The 19047-nt window shown below is 43.8% G+C and overlaps 1 protein-coding gene across 1 annotated transcript in view; it reads right to left on the reverse strand.

Annotated features, from left to right (window-relative positions):
- The window catches only part of DGKI (diacylglycerol kinase, iota), a 323066-nt gene that overhangs the window by 152388 nt on the left and 151631 nt on the right, over window positions 1-19047 (reverse strand). The window contains exons 20-21 of the mRNA XM_006861237.1: window positions 18481-18680; window positions 14234-14296 (exon numbers count right to left, since the gene is read on the reverse strand). Coding sequence (XP_006861299.1) covers window positions 14234-14296; window positions 18481-18680 — 263 coding nt within the window. The remainder of the gene's footprint in view (window positions 1-14233; window positions 14297-18480; window positions 18681-19047) is intronic.

Consider the following 19047-nt stretch of genomic DNA (forward strand, 5'->3'; position numbering starts at 1 on the left):
CAGTAGCTCTTCAGTTAAGTAAGCGTGAAGCAGGAACATTTCCCATCATTCCCTGATATCCACTGTCATGCTGGGTCTGATCAGTACATTCCCATCTGGTGACTTCCATTAGTAACTTCTCAGAAATGTCTGCTACTTACCCTGTGACATTTTCAAACAGCCAGTGACAATAACATCCAGAAACACATCCAGTAGGGATTCTTTATATTAAACAGTATAAACCAAATTGAATCAAGGCTTCTAAGCAGAGATTTAAAATGAGTTTTTGATACCTGTCAAGTTCAGACAGAACCCTAATGCGGTCTTTCAGTTGCCTTCTGCCTGGGGTAGAAAAGATGCCTCAGGAACTGGGACTGAATTGTGCAGAGGTTTTGAATCTGGAATCACAGATAATCCAAAATCACACCTGCCATCAATCATGAGCTACCCACCAGCTTCTTGAAAGTGCATTTCAGTGGTTGGTCATTCTTTTTAGGTGGAAGTTGAATACATTCCCAGTCTCTAAAGATATCTGTTTGCAAGAGGGTTCTCTGATGTGTCTGGCTTACAAATTGCCTGAGACAGCCACCCCTCAGATCTGCTTACAAAACAGTGGCATTAAAGCACTAGTGGGGCCGGGCGGGATCTTCACTGTTCCCTCTGATTCTGTGGTCCCCTATTAATCTTTTCCAAAGGGTATTTCAGTCTCTGCTTGACCCTCATTCTGTGGTGAGGTCTTGAATGGAAGCGGCTTCTTCCTTGTTCCAGCCACTCTAAATGAAACCCAAACCGAATCTGTTGCCCTTGAGATGATTCTGAAGCATGGCGCCCCCTTGTGTGCAGAGTGGAACTGCTCCATAGGGTTTTAAAGGCTGTGACCTTTCAGAAGCAGATTGCTAAACTTCTCTGCTGTGGTACCACTGGGTTCGTTTGGACTGACAGCTTTTAGGTTAGTTGTTGTTGTTGCTGCTAAGTGTTGTTGAGTCAGTTCTGGGTCATAGACACCCTGTATAGAGTTTCTGAAGAGAGATGGTGGGTTTGAACTGCTGACTTTGTGGTTCCCAGTCCAGTGCTGATTCTACAGTGTAACACCAGGATTCAAATACAAACTGCCTTCACTTTTGAAAGCAGTAGAATCAAAACAATTAATATGAACCCAAGCACCAAACTGCTGCTTTCAGGTCAGTTCTGACTCATTGTGGCCACACAGGATGGAACAGAACTGCCCCACGGGGTTACCACGGCTGGCATCTTTATAGATGCCACCTGTCACACCTCTCTCCTGCAGAGCAGCTAGTGGGTTCAAACCACCAACGTTTTGGTTAGCAGTGAACATTAACCACTACACAACCAGGGCTCCTGGGGCAGGGGGGGGGTGTTGTGTGCCACCGAGTCAGTTCTGACTCAGAGTGACCCTGTATAGGGTTTCTGAGGTTGTAACTTTTTATGGGAACAGAAAGCCTCATCTTTGTCGTGTGGAGCAGCTGGTAAATATGAACAGCAGACCATGTGATTAGCAGCCCAGTTCGCAACCCACTAGGAGGGTTCTTAGGTAATTAATAAAAGAACTAAATAAACCCGCAGGTCTCTGTCAGAGAAAGCTAAAAAGTGTGGCCCTTCCTGTCCCATTTAAAACAGTGTCACTTTTATTTCAGTCCAATTTGTTACCTGCAACTTTGGAACCTGCTCAATTCATTTTCACATTTTCATTTTCCAACATGGAACGTCATGATGAGTTCTGGGGATTAATTAAAGTTAGCATCAACGGGCGTTTTCTTTGATGCCTTTTAAAATGCGCTCCTTTTTCATCTCCTAGCAGTGTTTCTGGGCATTATGACAGAGCAGGAAAACACAGTCACCCTGGTGGCATTAAATCAAAATTCTGTCACAAATGGAATTCCAGTTCCGCTCCATCCACTACCACCTTAACAAAGTAACCGGGAATAAACTCATCCTTGGAACGCTCAAAATAAACGTCTGGCGTTCTTTGTTAGTAATCTATCTACCCTTTCTGTTCTGTGTCAGAAGACCATATGAGCTATTACCATCATACTGGAGACAAAACTGAAATGTTCCTTTTCCCCTGAGTGAGGGAAATCAATCAATACGGTGACCATTACAGTGCTGTCTCTAAACATAGAAACAGGCTGCTTTCTCAATGTTTTCTCCTCATCTTTGTTTTCTAGGCAGAGTCCATTATTAAATAAATCTTTTCATCCACAAAGACAATCAGAATTACTCCTTTCTTTTGCCAATTGAACTCAGTATATATTTCTGTAGTTTATTTTATTTTAATGACAATGTTTTTAGTTCCTTGTTAAGTGCCCTTGAGTCTGTTTGGACTCATAGCTACCTTGTAGAGGGGTTCAGAGGAGCTGCTGGTGAGCTTGAACGTCGACCTTGTGGTTCAAAACAACCTTACAGTCCAACACATTAACCCACAGTGCTAAAAACTTAAAAGCTAATCTGGTTCAATCACCCCATTTTGCAGAAATTACAATGGGTCCAGAGAAGTCCAGAACCTTATTGCATCCATATAATTAATTCTGAGAATTTGCTATAAATAAAAGGGTGATGTACTCCAGCCTTTCTTAAATCCTTTAATTAAAAAAAATTAAAATATTAATATAACAGACACCAAGAACAAAATCCACATAGTTGGTGACAAAAGAAACATTAATAGATTTCAATAAAATTTACTCAGATGGCACAAAGGATTAAGTGCTCAACTACCAACCCAAAGGTGGGTAGTTCAAAGGTAGGTACCCTCTAGAGGTACCTGGGAAGAAAGGCCTGGCAAACTCTTTTCAAAAGATTACGGCCTTGAAGCCCCAGTGGGGTCCCACACGAGGTCACCATAAGTCAGAACTCACTCAACAACAGCTGCCTTGGTTGATGACATCTACTGAAAGAGAATCTCAAGCTGCCCTTGTAAATGTTTTGTTCAGCTCTTTTATTTCCTCCTTTCTGTGTTCACTAACAAGTTTCTGAGACTCTTCAGACATCCATTTTGGTCTTTTCTTTCATTCCTGTCTTTTTAGTGACCTTTTGCTTTTTTCATGTACATTGTCCTTGATGTCATCCCACAATTCTTCTAGTCTTTGGTCATTAGTATTCAATGTGTCAAATCTATTCTTGAGACAGTCTGCAAACCCAGATGGGATGTATTCAAGGTTAGACTTTGAGACTAATGGACTTCAGTTTTCTTCAACTTCAACTTGAACTTGCTTGAACTAGACCGATTTGATGATCTATTCCACAGTTGGCACTTGGGCTTGTTCTGACTGGAGATATTGAATTTCTTCACCATCTCTTTCCACAAATATGTAGTATATTCCTGTGCATTTCATCTGGTGAGATACATGTGGACCATTGCTGTTTATGTTGTTGGGGGGAGAAAAAAATGGTATTTGTAATGAATAGTTCATTGATCTTGCAAAATTCTATCCTGTGATGTCCTGTCATTATCAAGGCCACATTTTCCAGCTACTGATCCTTCTTTGTTTCCAATGTTCTCAGTCCAGTCATGAGCAATTATCAATGCATCTTGATTGCATGTTTCATCAGTTTCAGACTGCAAAAGTTGGTAAGGAATTTCAATTTCTTCATCTTTGACAATACTGGTTAGTGTGCAAAATTGAGTAATATTTGTAATTATACTGAAAAGTGCAAAGACCTGGTGTTTTAACACCAAAAGAGAAAAACTTGCTTTGTATTGCTAAAACTGAAAGGACTGAAGAAAAATGCAAACTTTGAGTTGCACTACTGAATACTGAAGGATTCTATGGGCAAAATAATAAATGACGCTGTTGCTAAGTGTTGTTGTTGCTAGGTGCCTTGGATGCAGTTCTGACTCTCAGTGACCCTATACACCTAAGCAGAACAGAACAAAACACTCTCTGATCCTGCCTCAACCTCACAGTCATTGTTACTCTTCAACTCTTGCTGCTGCCATGGCGCCAATCCATCTCATGGGGTGACCCTTCACTTTACCATGTTCTTTCTCCAGGGACTGGTCCCTCCTAATAACATGTCCAAGGTATGAGAGATGAATTCTGGCCATCTGGCTTCTAAGGAACATTCTGTATGTACTTCCTCCAACACAGATTTACTTGTTCTTCTGGTATTTTTATTCTTCTTCTCAAACACCATAACCCAAATGCATCAATTCGTCTATAGTCATCCTTATTCACTGTCCAACTTTCACATGCATATATGAGGCAATTGAAAATACCAAGACTTACGTCATTCACAACTTAGTCCTCAAACTGACATCTTTGCTCTTGAACACTTTAAAGAGGTCTTGTGCAGCAGATTTGGCTATTGCAATATGTTGTTTGATTTCTGGACTGCTGCATCCATGACTTTTGATACCGGATCCAAGCAAGATGAAGTCTTTGACAATTTCAGTGTTTTCTACATATACCATGATGTTATTTACTGGTCCCATTTTGAAGACTTTTGTTTTCTTTACATTGAAGTGCAACCTATACTGAAGGCTGTGGTCTTTGATCTTCATCAATAAACATGTGAAGTCCTCTTGCCTTTCAACAAGCAAGGTTATGTCATCTGCATATTGGTGATTGTTAATGAATCTTCCTTCATATAATCCAGCTTCTCAGATTATTTGCTCAGCATACAGATTGAATAAGTATGGTGCAAGAATACAACCCTGGTGCACACTTTTCCTGGTTTTAAATTATTCAGTATTCCCTTACTTTGTTTGAATGACTACTTTTTGGACTATGTACAGGTTCCTCATGAGCACAATTAAATGTTCTGGAATACCCATTCTTCACAACGTTATATAAAGTTTGTCATGATCCACACAATCAAAAGCCTTTGCATAGTCAATAAAGCACAGGTATTCTCTGCTTTCTGATGTCAGCAATGATATCCTTCAGTTCACTACCCCATTTGAATCCAACTTGAACCTCTGGCAGGTCCCTGTTGATGCAATATCAGCTCCTTCTTTTAATTCTCTTCAGTAAAATTTTACTTGCATATGATATTAACGACATTGTTTGATGATTTCCACATTTGATTAGATGGGCATTCTTTGGAATGGGCACAAATATGGATCTTCCCATGAGTTATAAAAGGGGGAGAAAAAAGATAACATAACAGAAAAATGGGAAGGATCTCATTTTTCAGTTTCTAAAATTCCATGGAATTTTGGAAATCTAGGCTAGCTAAATAGCACAGTTGAGGCGATTTAAACAACAGTTTCCACTTGTAAAAGTCAAGGTATATAAAGAAATTGGAATAATTATTGTATATGTACTGAGCTAGTGTTGTTTCCAAGCTCAAATGTTCTGATTTTTTAAGAGAAATATTCCTGAGTTTTCACTTTTCCTTGCTCACTATACATGGAGCCTATACAATGCCCAAACCTCCCACTTTACCCTAAATCTGACTTTGGACATGGTCACCTCATGACCTACGCCATCAATGCAACCAAAATTCTGAAGCTGGTATTTCCCTCTCTTCTGAAGTGACTTTTGGCTGTACAACAAGTGCTAACTCGGAAGACTTTCAACACCTATGCATACATGATAATTCATCTCTACAAAATACGTTCTAAAAGCAACATGGCACAGTTTTAGATTCTGAGGGAGTACTGAGCGTGTTAGGGCTGTATACAACTGTCCTGAGGGCCGAGACCTCTGCTGAACCTCTCAATGGCATCATCAGATTGTTGTCACCTGGGAAGCAACTCATGGTGTCCCCTCTGCTCCCACGGACCTTCTCCCATACCACACCCATCCAGAATCATTCATAATGCTTATTACCAATTTTAATCATAGAATTGTTGGTATTGTTAAGTGCCATCGAGTTGGTTCCAACTCATAGTGACCTTGTATAAGGTTTCCAAGAAGCAACTGGTGAGTTTGAACTGTCAATCTTGTGTTTCAAACCAACCTTGCAATCCAGTGCTTATCCTATAGTGCCACACCAGGACTGCAATCATAGAATAACATGAGATATATAAAGTTGCTTGTCATGATCCATGGATCACGACAAGCTATGGACAGCATTGTGAAGTATGTGTATTCTAGAACACTTAATTGTGCTCATGAGGAACATGTACATAGACCAAGAGACAGTTGTTTGAACAGAACAAGGGAACACTGAATGGTTCAAAATTAAGAAAGTTGTGTGTTAGGGTTGCAGTCTTTCACCACACTTACTCAAGTTGTATGCTGACCAAATAATTAGGGAAGCTGGATTATATGAAGAAAAATGTGGCATCAGGATTAGAGGAAGTCTCATTAACAACCTGCGATATGCAGATGATACAATTTTGCTTGTGGAAAGCCAAGCGGACTTAAAATACTGATGAAGATTAAGGACCACAGCCTTAGGTATGGGTTGTACCTCAATGTAAAGAAAACAAAAGTGCTCACCACTGGACCAATAAACAACATCTACATAAATGGAGAAAAGATTGAAGTTGTCAACAACTTCATTTTGCTTGAATCAACCATCAACATTCATGGAAGCAGCAGTCAAGAAATCAAATGACGTATTGCATTGGATAAATCTGCTACACAAGACTTCTTTAAAGTATTGAAGAGCAAAAATGTCAGCTTGAGGACTAAGGTGTGCCTGACCCAAGCCATGGTATTTTCAATAACCTCATATGCATGTGAAAGTCGGATAATGAATAAGGAAGACCAAAGAATTGATGCATTTGAGTTATGGTGTTGGAGGAGAATACTGAAAGTGCCATGGGCTGCCAAAAGAACCAATAGATCTGTGTTGGAAGCAGTACAGCCAGAGTGCTCCTTGGAAGCCAAGATGGCCAGACTTTGTCTTTCATACTTTGGACATATTGGCAGGAGGGACCTGTCACTGGACAAGGATATCATGTTTGGTGAACTGGAGGGTCGAAGAAAAAGAAGAAGACCCCCAGTGAGATGGATTGGCCAAGTGGCAGCATCAGTGGGCTCAAATGTGGCAATGATTATGAGGTTGGCCCAGGACCGGGAAGTGTTTCGTTCTGTTGTGCATAGGGTCGCTTGAGTTGGTTCTGACTCAATGGCACCAAACAACACAACAACAAACATAAAGTTGCAAATTTCCTAGTGTGACAGTCCTTAGGTTATATGAATACTAACAACAAAATTGTTTTGTAAACTCTTTCTACACCGAATTATATGATTGCATTATTAGTAACAGATTGGGAGCCTTTTAAAACTTTCCTCCTTCATTTCCTTTCATAACTACTTCATTTTCAAAATAAAGTTATTCATGCTGTTGTTATTTAGAGCCATGGAGTTGGTTCCAACTCGTAGTGACCCTGTATAGAAAGGTTTCTGAGAGCAGAAAACCTCATCTTTCTCCCGCTGAGCAACTGGCAGGCTAGACCTGTGGACCTTGTGATTCACAGTCCAGTGCTTATCATATGGAGCCACTGAGCTCCTAAAGTTATTGATAAAGGTTCATAAATGCTAATTACCATAATATTGTAGCTGAAGCACCAGAAATTTTGATAAAATGATCGACTATAACCAGCAGCAAGGAAAACACCAGCATGTGCCTGTCATGTACGTAGACAAAAACCACATGATTCCAAGCATCGTTGTAACTGGGTAATAATGACAGTTCTGACCAGGGCACAGTAGAATGTTCAAAAGCACATTTGCATAGAGTTTTAGCTTTGTAGGAAGATTGATACACTATAAGGTGGGTTTCTGAAAAATGTTTTTGATGTTATAACTACCAGCAAGGATATTTTTTATAAAAATGAAGTTTCTGCTGAAACACTGCACAAAAATCTTACAGATGGAAATTTGGTTGAGACGCTTCCAGCAGGGTCACATGATGTGGTCCGCCCCCCACTCCAGTCCCTGCTGTACTCCATTAAAAGTGCCGCCCTTACTTCTGCAAACAGAGAAACTCAGTACCATGGCCAAAAAATGACCATGAACACAGCCCTCCTCAGTCCATTTCACAGCTTGGGCATCACTCTCATTGTTGTTGTTGTTAAGTGCCAACCCTGTATAAGGTTTGTAAGAGTCAGATGGTGGGTTTGAACCACACCGACCTTGAGGTTCAAACAACCTTGTGAGCCAGTGCTTATCCCACATGGCCAAGCCAGGACTCCTATTGTTGCTGGGTGTTGCTAATTCTGCCTCGTAGCAGCCCCATGTGACAAAGTAGAAACTGCCCGTAGAATTTTCTGGGTGGTCATCTTTAAGGGAACAGCTGGTCAGGCCTTTTGTCCCTCAGAGACACTTTGGTCAGCAGATGAGCCCTTAACCATATGCCACCAGGACTCTTTGGCATTATTACTAATGATACTAAAAGACTTCCAATTCTGTAGCTGTAATTAGAATTTCCTTTTAGCCAGGTTTGTCATTCTGATATTTTATAGCATTAATACCTGAACTGCAAAGCCAGAATACCATAGATTCACACATTTAGTTTCAAAATTGAAACTAAATTTCTAAGCCATTATTCATCTCCAATTTCTCTTCAAAATGGGAAAAGCTCAAATAGCATGATTTAATTGAAATGAATGTTGTTGCTGTTAAGTATGGTCAAGTGGGCTCCCATTCACAGCAACCCTTTCTAACTATAGAATTATAGTGAAGCTGTAAATCTTTACAGGAGCAGAGAAGAAAGCCTCACCTTTCTCCAGAAGTGGGTTTGAACTGCCGACCTTGTGGTTAGCTCATCCTACAGCACCACCATTACTCCCTGTATAGATCATATGTAAACTAACACACACAAACACACATACTCATAGGAAATGACCAGTCATCCAAGCAATAGAGTTCCATGCCTTAAACACTCTTCAAAATCGATCAAAACTCCAAACCAAGGCCACGCCACTGAGCCAACTCCAACTCACAGAGACACTCTATAAGGTTTCTGAGACTGTAAATCTTCATGGGAACAGACAGCCTCATCTTTCTCCCATGGAGTGGCTGGTGAGTTTGAACTGCCGACCTTGTGATTAGCAGCCCAACACCTAACCCTCAGTGTCACCAGAGCTCCTTCAAAACAGATAACTCTGGGTTTTAACCTTAACTGTGCAGCTTTCTAGCGTATCGTGTTAGGAAAAGTTCCTGATATTCCTTATTGTCAGCTTTCTCATCACTCAGTTGTTATTGACAATAACTGTCACCACGCACAGGGGTGCTCCTTGTAGTTACATGAGTAACTGGTGGCTCAATGGCAGAATTTGTTCCTTCCATGTCTGAGACCCCGGTTCGATTCCTACCCAGTGTGCCTCACACAGGGCTCATCTGCCAGTGGAGCTTTGTGTAGTTTTGTGAGGCGCTTCCAGCTTATGACAGACTAAGAGGAAAAACCTGGTGGTCGGCTTCAGAAAACCAGCCTGTGAGAAACTTGCGGGTCACAAGGGTCCAGTCCACTCTTGGGAAGATGCAGGACAGGTCAGCGCTTTGTTCAGATGTGCATGGGGTCAATGTTGCATCATGATGACCCTTAACAACAACAACAATAAGATCTGATCTCACTGTAAGATGTTTAGTACGTGGAGCTTATCTTGTTGTTGTTATGTGCCGTGGAGTTGGTTCCAACTCACAGCGAGCCTGTACAGGGCTTCTGAGGCTGTAAATCTTTATGGGAGCAGAAAGCCTCATCTTTCTCCCGCGGAAGAGCTGGTAGTTTCAAACTGCTGACCTTGAGATTCACAGCCCGATTCATAAGCACTACGCTACCAGAGCTCCTTGGAGCTTGTCTAGCTCAACTCAATGTCTACCTGGGGCCTTGCTGACGAGGGCCTGCCTATGGAGTGACACTGCCGAGTTCCATGGCAAGTCTTGCCAACTCCAAACCTCAGTCCCTTTGGGCAGGTTTCCATGGGTATAGGCTCATGCCCCTGGTGTGGCACTGTAGGTTAAGCACGGGACTGCCAAACACAAGGTAGGAGGTTCAAACCCACCAACCATTCTTGGAAACCCTACACAGGATTGCTAGGAGTCAGAACCAACTCACTGGCACTTAACAACAGGCTCCTGCCCCACAGGTGAGCATAGCAGAGCCTCAGAGCTGGTGGGAATCCCAGGGAGCCTGTAGGGTGATGGGCGAGGGGACCACCAAAATGCACGAGATGTGGGCTACTGTCACAGATGGAAGGTGGGGCTCCCAGACACTCCAAACTGATGCCCCCCCCCATTGGGGAAGCTCAGAATCAGCTGGAGGCTATGCTCTGTTCCTGCCCCTATCCCTCACTTGTCTAGACACCTCTGGTCTCCTGGTGGGGGGCTTGGGGAGCCCTGGCAGAGCAAGGAGACACGGGGAGGCTCTCTGGCAGCGGGGAGGAGCCAGCCCAACACCTAATTTGCAATCGGGGCATACTTGCCGGTAGCTCTGATTTTCTGAATTTCATGGAAAATTTCCATCTGGTGTACCTGTTGTAGGAGGCACGGCATAAGGAAATTAAATGAAAGGAAAGCATGAAAGTGTGTATGAATTAAGGCCAAGATACACTGTGGACTGTAGACATGACATCACCAGAAAGATCCCCAGCCCGAGTGGCCTGGGGAACAGGAAGGAGGAGAAGGAGATGGTAGAGTTCAATTGCTTCCTCTGCTCAGCGGTTTGAAGAGCAAATGCCCTTTCTTTCCAGAAAACTGGAAGCTAATAACAACTTAACAACAACAGCAACAAAGTCACCACTGGATGCTAAGATGAGCACACAGGAATCTTTCCATCTTGTGGACAGAGGGTTTGCATTCAGAATTTCCTATTTTTCTCAATTTCTTTTGTTTCCAACTCTATGCTGTTTGTTTGTCTTTTAATATTCACTTTTTCCCCCTAATGAAAGTAACTCAGGGCCATTGACGCCACTAGAAAGTAAGTGTTGTTGCTGTGTGCCAGCGAGTTGGTTCTGACTCATTGTGACCCTGTACAGGGTTTCCAAGAAAGGCTAATGAGTTTGAACTGTCAACCTTTTGGTCACAAGCACAATACTTATCCTACAGCAACACAATGTCAATTAAAGAAACTATCATATATGAGCCTTTAATAATAATAACAAAAGTGTTATCAGCAAACCTAATCATATATGTATTTTTTTTAAGTACATTGGCCCCTATGTTACCTGCAGAATTGACTTTGGGGTCCAAGACACCATGACCCCCAAAATGATCACCCATGAATCTGAATTGGGACAAATGTCTGGCCTGGCATGAAGCCAAAGTAGCCCGGTGGGGCTCTTCACGCCTAGAATCTCGTCGAGGATGAAGTGTTAATGGCTAACCTTAATTCACCCTAATACAGTTCTACTTTATGGATGGGACACAGGGTGTGAAGGGGTAGAGACTTTTGGAGAGAAGAGAAGACAAGAGAAAGGGTCTCAAAAGCGTAGCTCAAGTCTTACCACTACCACCAGACACCATCAAGTCAATTCTGACTCATGGCGTCCATGTGTGTGTCAGCATAGAACTGCGCGCCATGGGATTTTCAGTGACTGTGTTTTGGGGAAGTAGATGGTAATACTTTCTCCCAGGTGCCCCACTTCATCACGCCCCACTTCAAGAGCCAGTATAAAAAAATAAATAAATAAACAGATTATCGCCCACATTCAGGACAACGTCAGAACCAAAGCTTTGACATGACTGGTTGGAGAGTAATATTACAGAATTCTAGAATGCATGTCAAGAGGTCCCCTGACTAGAGGTGTGCCCAGGTTAGACTCCATGGGGCAGATTTATGTTCTCTATAGTCATGAAGGTTCAAAATTGCCAGCTCTGTTGAAGTACCTTCTCAACAACACAACTCTTACACTCAACTCAAAACAGAACCAGCTTTAAAAACAGATATAATCAAAATCAAGTCCTTCTCTTAGTAAAACCCCCTTGCTTCTTGGAATGAAAATCAAAGAATATACATCCTTTCCCCCTTTCCTGAAAAGCCCTAAACTTTCATTTATCGAAGGCCATTTTAGGATACTGAATCACACCAACATGCAGTCATATGCGACAATACATACACTTCAGAAGTCCAGAGTTTAACTCTGCCTTCCCTAAAGCAACAATCAAACTCACACAACTTAGTGCTGGGAAACAATACGGAGGCTCAGACTGCAACCGCTGAGTAAGACAGCATAGCACAGCTAGCGTATGTTGCATGCAGTTCAAAATACCCTGGACTCTTTGCAGACGGGCTTAGCTAGTGTTAGTGGGGCCACTTTCTGAGTTGCTTCAGTGGGTTAGAAGGGGACATGTGGACATGGGGACAGACCTCTGCTTTCAAAGGCACCTCCCACTACCCATGGTGGTCGAGTTGTTTCCAACTCTTGACAATCATGTGGGACAGAGTAGACTTGTTCTGTAGGGTGTCCAAGGCTGTAAATCTTTATGGGAGCAGATAGTCTCATCTTTTTCCCAAAGAGCAGCTGGTGTGTTTGAACCCCTGGCCTTGTGGTGAGCAGCACTTAACCCACTGTGCCAGCAGAGCTCTTTTCCTGAGTAAGATGGAGAAGCACCGGCCACTTTCCTCTGACGACTGTATCAGGGAAGAACAGGGAACTGGGGGTGAGGGGCTCTCTTTCTCCCCCTCCCATGAGACCTACCCTTCTGACCTCTGTTACCCAGGGCCCCACATAGTGGCTGATGCCAACAGTGGGGACTCCATATTCATTGAAAACAGGCGAATGAAATCGGGATGAACGGTTCATGTCATTCCACTTTGAAGGGGATGAAAAGACAGAAATGGGATCGCTTGAGGTCACCACTGAAGGCCCAAAGTGTCCTAGAATGGGCTCGGGTTAGAGGGTGGGGGAGACAGTTTTTACAATTTTGTAAGTATTTTGTTTTGGGGTTTTGCTAGCATTGGTTAAACAGAAGTTGGTAGTTGGAGTGTTTTGCCAGAAACACTTATGATTTATGAAACTCAGTGGGTGTGTGTGTCCTTTAAGGACAACATTACTCAGTGTATGTGTGTGTTTGAGTCCTTTAGTGAGAACATTACTCTGTGTGCACCCTTTAATGACAAAATTACTGTAAGTATGTGTGTCCTTTAATAACAACATTACTCTGTGTGTGTGCACCCTTTAATGACAACATTACTCTGTATGTAGGTGTGTGCTTAATGACAACATTACTCTGTGTGTGTGCACCCTTTAATAAGAACATTACTCTGATTGTGTTGGTGTGCCCTTTTATGACATCATTCTGTGTGTGTGTGTGTGTGCATACCCTTCAATGACATCACTCTACATGTGTGCGCCCTTTAATGACAACATCATTCTGTGTGTGTGTGTGTGTGCACCCTTTAATGACATCACTCTGCACGTGTGCGCCCTTTAATGACAACATCACTCTGTGCGTACCTGCGTGTGCATGCCCTTAGTGGAGATGTGACTCTGAAGGCATTTCGTTTCAAGATGAACTCAGGTATTGCTCTAATGGTCCATTAACCCACACTGCACTAGACTTGTGGAGAAATATGTCTTCGCTTGGTTTTACCCAAGTGAAAGAGTCCACTGAATTCTTTGGATAGAAATTCAGCAATGTATATGTGGTTATATATGGTCAAACACTAATGTTTCAGGATTCCTCTTTGCTTCACCCTGCAACTTGGCATGTGCACACGCTGAGTTGTTTCTGACTTAAAGTGACACCAGAGGATGGAGTAGAACTGCCCCATAGGGTTTTCAGACTGTTACCTTTACAGAAGCAGGTTGCCACATCTTGCTCCCGTGTGGCAACTTGTAGGTCCAAATGACTGACCTTTTGGTTAGAAGCCAAGTGCTTCACAACTGTGCCACGAGGGCTCTTTACAAACATTAACAGTATGTTGCAATTCCTAATAATTCATGCATTACCAAAATGCACATATATACACTCAAAACTCCACTCCAAGTTCTCAGAGTCCACCTATGAATCCTAGGGAGGCCTCAGACCCTTCCTTAAAGTCATCCCTGAGCTCAAAGTGATGGAATGGCCTAACGGATCATGAATTTCCCACAAAACCCAGCATTTCCCACAAACATAGATTTCCTATGCAATTACATATAACCCTTGTGTTGATGGGCCCTGAGGCACTCAGTACAAAAAGTCAGCTGCTAACTCTGCCAGGCAGGAGCCCAGAGAACACAGAACCTCACAGCTCCACCTCGTGCCAGAGAAGGGGGGCGGGGGGAGGAGAAAGTCATTCCATTAGTCATTCCATCCTGGCCGGCATGGCTGCTGCAGGCAGAACACTGGTCATCAGGTCTGAGAAGGAGACAGAGGCAGGAAGGAGAGGGAAGACCCAAGTGGGCGGTACTCACATGGCGAAGGAGCCGGGGGGAGCCGACACTCTGCGCAGGTCCACAGACTGCACCTGATGGACACTAGGGGCAGCGGGGACAGAGCCACACACAGCGCGGACACACAAGGGACATACCAGGGAGGGGAGAGAGAGAGAGACATACACAGTTTAAACAGAAATCGAATGTATGCTTCACCCAACAGCCAGCAGGACAACAAAGGAAAAAGCCAGCCACAGAGACCATCTGAAAAGCAGGGAAGAGCAATGAAGTCAACACTACATGTAGACAGGGCTGCCTCTGTGGACGCAGAGTGCAACATGGGTAAAGGCCTACACAGGCAGGTGGGCTCGGAGATTGGGCCTGAGGGTAATGGGGATGCTTATCAAGCCCCTCCTGGTCTCCATCCTTTAGAACCCCCAGGCAGGGGGAGCATGAGCACACATACACACCCGCACTGATACACGCACACATGGGCACAGACAAGCACACACACACATGCACATGCATGTATACACCCACACTCACACATGCAGGCACAGGCACAGGGAAGCACACATAATGCAGGTGTTCATCCCCACTCACACATGTACACATGAGCACAGGCAAGCACACACATGGATGCATGCACTCACGCATGTATGCAAGGACACAGGTAAGAACACATGCACATATGTATGCATCTGCACTCACACATGCATGCACAAGCAAGCAACATAATGCATGTGTTCACCCACACTCACACATGGACACATGAACACAAGCAAGCACACACATGCATGCACACACTCACACATGTATGCAAGGACACTGGAAAGAACACATATACACATGTATCCATCTGCACTCACATGTGAACAGATGGACACATGTATACACTTTCATGTGCAGGCATGGACACAGACTAGCACACTTAAACACATGTGTGTGAACCCATACTCACACATGCATGGACACGACAAGCACATACACATACGCAACCACACTCACACGGATACATATTTGCATGCACTCACACACCCATACATGTTTGCATTTACACACCCATACATATATGCATGCACTCACACACCCATACATGCATGCACTCACATGCATACATACATGCATTCACACACCCATACATACATGCATGCACTCTCACAGCCATACATTCACATACCCATACATACATGCACTCACACACCCATACATGCATGCACTCACACTCCCATACATGCATGTACACACACCTATACATGCATGCACTCACAGCCCCATACATGCATACATGCACCTCAGAGGAGATTAAAAGTCGATGCAATCCATAGGCGTAGCCCTGGTGAGAACCCATTAAACAGAACCCCTGTGACCTTACAGAAAACCCCATTCCGCTCATCCAGCAGCATAAGCTTTTTAAGAACGCTGGAGGGCAGCCTAGGTTCATCACCGTGACACTGCAACTCCTCCCATATTGGGGAGAAAACATGAAGCCACAGCCTTCTCCCTTCCTTTATCATGGGAGTCCTCAGTGGCTGTTGGAGAAGACAATGTAGAGGAAACCATGCCCCCTTTCCAGGTCCCTCTACGTCCAGCTGTCCCGCAGGCCGTGTGCTAAGTCTCACTGTAACCACAGCTGCCTCAGCTCCCTGGGTCCCTAGAGGGATAGGGGTCGAACCACAAAGAACCACCTACATTTCAAGGAACCGCAGTGCTGAAATCTCAAACAATCCCGTTAGCATGGTGTGTGTGAGGAAGGTTTTCACTAAGGTGGAATGAAAAGTTACCATCCTCTGATTGGGACACACGTGTTTTAAACCCAGAGCACTAAAGCCATTTAAAAACAGTTCGCTTTTTCTTCCTGAGGAAGGAATAGCAGAAAAACAAATAAAGCAGAAGAAACAGTCTTGGTAAAGAATAAGAAAGGACAGAATGCTGGAAGGGAAGAAAAGAAACAAACAAACACAAAAAAAAAAAAATGGAAAAGAGGTGAGAAGAAGAAAATGAAAAAGAAATGTCTTTTGACGATTTCATCCTTCCTTGAACTGGAAAGCGAATTTCATAAAACCATGGCTGAGACACAAAGAAAGGTTTGGAGGAGTGAGGAAGGTGAAGAAGACTTGTAGGAGGCTCTCAGAGGCCAAGTAACCTTTTAACTCGGAACACCAGTGGGAAGAAGCACGACTCCAAAGTGAGGATTTCTGGCGAGTCACAAAGCAATCTAATCACAGAGGAGGAATAGGATCAACGGTGAGGGAGATTAGGACCCAGGGCTGCCAGGTAACTTAATGCTGTTGTTCTCTGAAAACATGATATAAGTATTAATTTCTAAAACCATACTGTTCAGTGATAATTTTTATAATAAGCGGTGATTAAGAAGTGTCCTAGTTTTGAGGTTTTATAAGAGTTCCTTTCAGACATGAAAAGCCTGAGGCAGCATACATGGAGGCACAAGTGCCCTCTGGTGGACAGGGAATGCGTGTCTGTAAACACCTGCACTGTGGTCCATGAAGTGCCATCATACATGTCACTTGTGTGATGGACACAGAAGTAAAACAACTGTCTCTGTTTTCATATGTGAAGGAAATGCAGACCTCAACAATTTGATGACTGAGCCAATACTGATTCTTTCCCAATGGCAAGCGCTGTTTGATAGTAAACACCTGAAAAGAACGTCATCTTTTCCAAATGGGACTTCGCTTCCCTGGCTCTGGTAAACCAGTGAACCAAGTACAATTGCTGGCATCTCCCCAGCCCCACTTTTTCAACTCATAAACACAGCAAGTGTATATTCAGCCTAATAATCAATGGTCAGGAAAGAGATAAAGGAAAAAGCATCAGGAATGAGCTAAGCATTGCACAAGCTGTAAAATGTAGAAAAAACAAGAAACATAACTAAGCCACTCTTGGGGATAGAGTGCTGGGGAAATGCAGAGATGTTCTGGGGAAGCTGGAGGCAGGGAGGGAGAGGACCCCTCAGCCCAACATCAGACTTAGAAAGAGACACCTTTAGAAAGGACTGGAGCCATTCGAGAAGCGTCAGATAAGGCTGAGCCTCGACATTGGTCCCAAGAGGAAGAGAAGTAACACAAGCTTTGGCAGCAAGCAATGGCTCCTGGGTCATTGGTTTATTCTAAGAGCATCAGTATGTGGTCCTGTCAGCCCCATAAATGCATAGAGAGCATGCCATTGCTTCACAGGCGCAAAAAGGAAGCCAGTCATTCAACACAACTTGGCAACCGTGCTTTGCAGGCATAAACGGAGGTGGGGGGAACACTTTTGAGGGTCCCTTACTGTGACACACTGACCCAAGACTAAGCCCTGAAATGGCCTTACCTTGAGTTGGATTAGGCATATGGGCACAATATAACAAGATACTCAAAAAGATGCCCCAAATATCCATCGTTCTGAATAAATACCGTTTCCACTCTTCCCCACACAATAAAAATTTCATTGCACTTCCATTGGATTAAGGCACCATTCACCCAATAAATTGAATGTGTAGTTATCTAAAACTCTAATCATGATGACCGTATGGCAGATCAATTTACAAAATGCCTAAGAAAGAAACGGTCCAGGAGGGATAGATTGTACTTAGGGAAAGAAGTAACGTTGAGTCTAGATACTAGGACGGTACCCAGAAAAGCAAAACTGGGTTGAAGGACCAGAGCAGACAAGACTCCAAAATGGGGGCATAAGGCAGATGTGAAAAACCACTTCCTAAGTGAGTCTGGTGAAAAAAAGAAGCCCCAATTGAAATCCATTGCCGTTGAATTGGCTCTGACTCATACCCCGTGGGACAGAGTCAAGCTGCGCTATAGGGTTCCCAGGCTGCCATCTTTATGGAAGCAGAGTGCCATGTCTTTGTCCCTCGGAGCCACTGCTGGGTTTCTGTCTGTTAGCACTCAAGTGATTAACCACTGTCCCTCCAGGGCTCCTTAAAACCAAACCCCCAAATAAAGCCCATCAATGTAGACACATTTTAGCAACTCACTGTTAATGTGTCTCGGGCAGTCTTCGTAGTTATACCCTCAAGTGGTCGATGAAGAAGAGCCTTTACTCTACCATACACTAATTTCTAAGGAAAGGGTACAGTAACCATAATAAACAAGAAGACAAAGGCCGATATGTCAATATCCCCATGAGACAGACCAAGGAACTGTTGAGCTTCCTGGACTCTTCCCCATCCTCCCACTCCAGTGAGGGCCCCAGATCGCTCACAAGTCCCACATCCGCTTCCCCAAGGCCACCACGTGGACTCAGTGGTATGGGGTGCAGAGCTGACTCACTCATTGAGTAAAGGCATGGAGGTCCTCCTCTTGCTCTTCTGCACCATGTTGGCCTGGTTCCTCAAGGAGATCCGGATCATGGCAGGGGCCAGCCTGCAAGGCTCCCCGTCCACTTGCATGGGGATTGACTTGTATGTCAGGAGCATAACTTCCCGGCACTGATGCAGCCGCTCCCCATGGCCCCCAACTTGCAGGGCAGCCTACAAAAGCAAGAGTCAGCAGGGAAGAAGGCGTTTGTTAGGGTTTGAGTTACTTAGAACAGCTAGTGAGTGCAAGTCTGCTTTGTGTAAAGGGTCTTTGATCAGCATTACAGGACTTCATTAGAACTCAGTGTATCAGGAAACCTGGAGAAACCATTAATAAAAATAGGCTAAAACGGAAGGGAACAAACAAGATGGCGGAGCGGGTGGAAGTATAGCAGAGAGCTCCACCAACAACAACACAGAATACCTGACCAAGCAGGCTCAGGAGATGGTCCCAGAACTCTGAACCACATATAAAGGAATACTTAGAAGGTTGGAAGGCTCACAGCTGGGGGAATTTGTGGCAGAAGCAAGAAATCTATTG

The sequence above is a fragment of the Chrysochloris asiatica genome, unplaced genomic scaffold, assembly GCF_000296735.1.
Source record: "Chrysochloris asiatica unplaced genomic scaffold, ChrAsi1.0 scaffold00041, whole genome shotgun sequence".
Lineage (NCBI taxonomy): Eukaryota > Metazoa > Chordata > Mammalia > Afrosoricida > Chrysochloridae > Chrysochloris > Chrysochloris asiatica.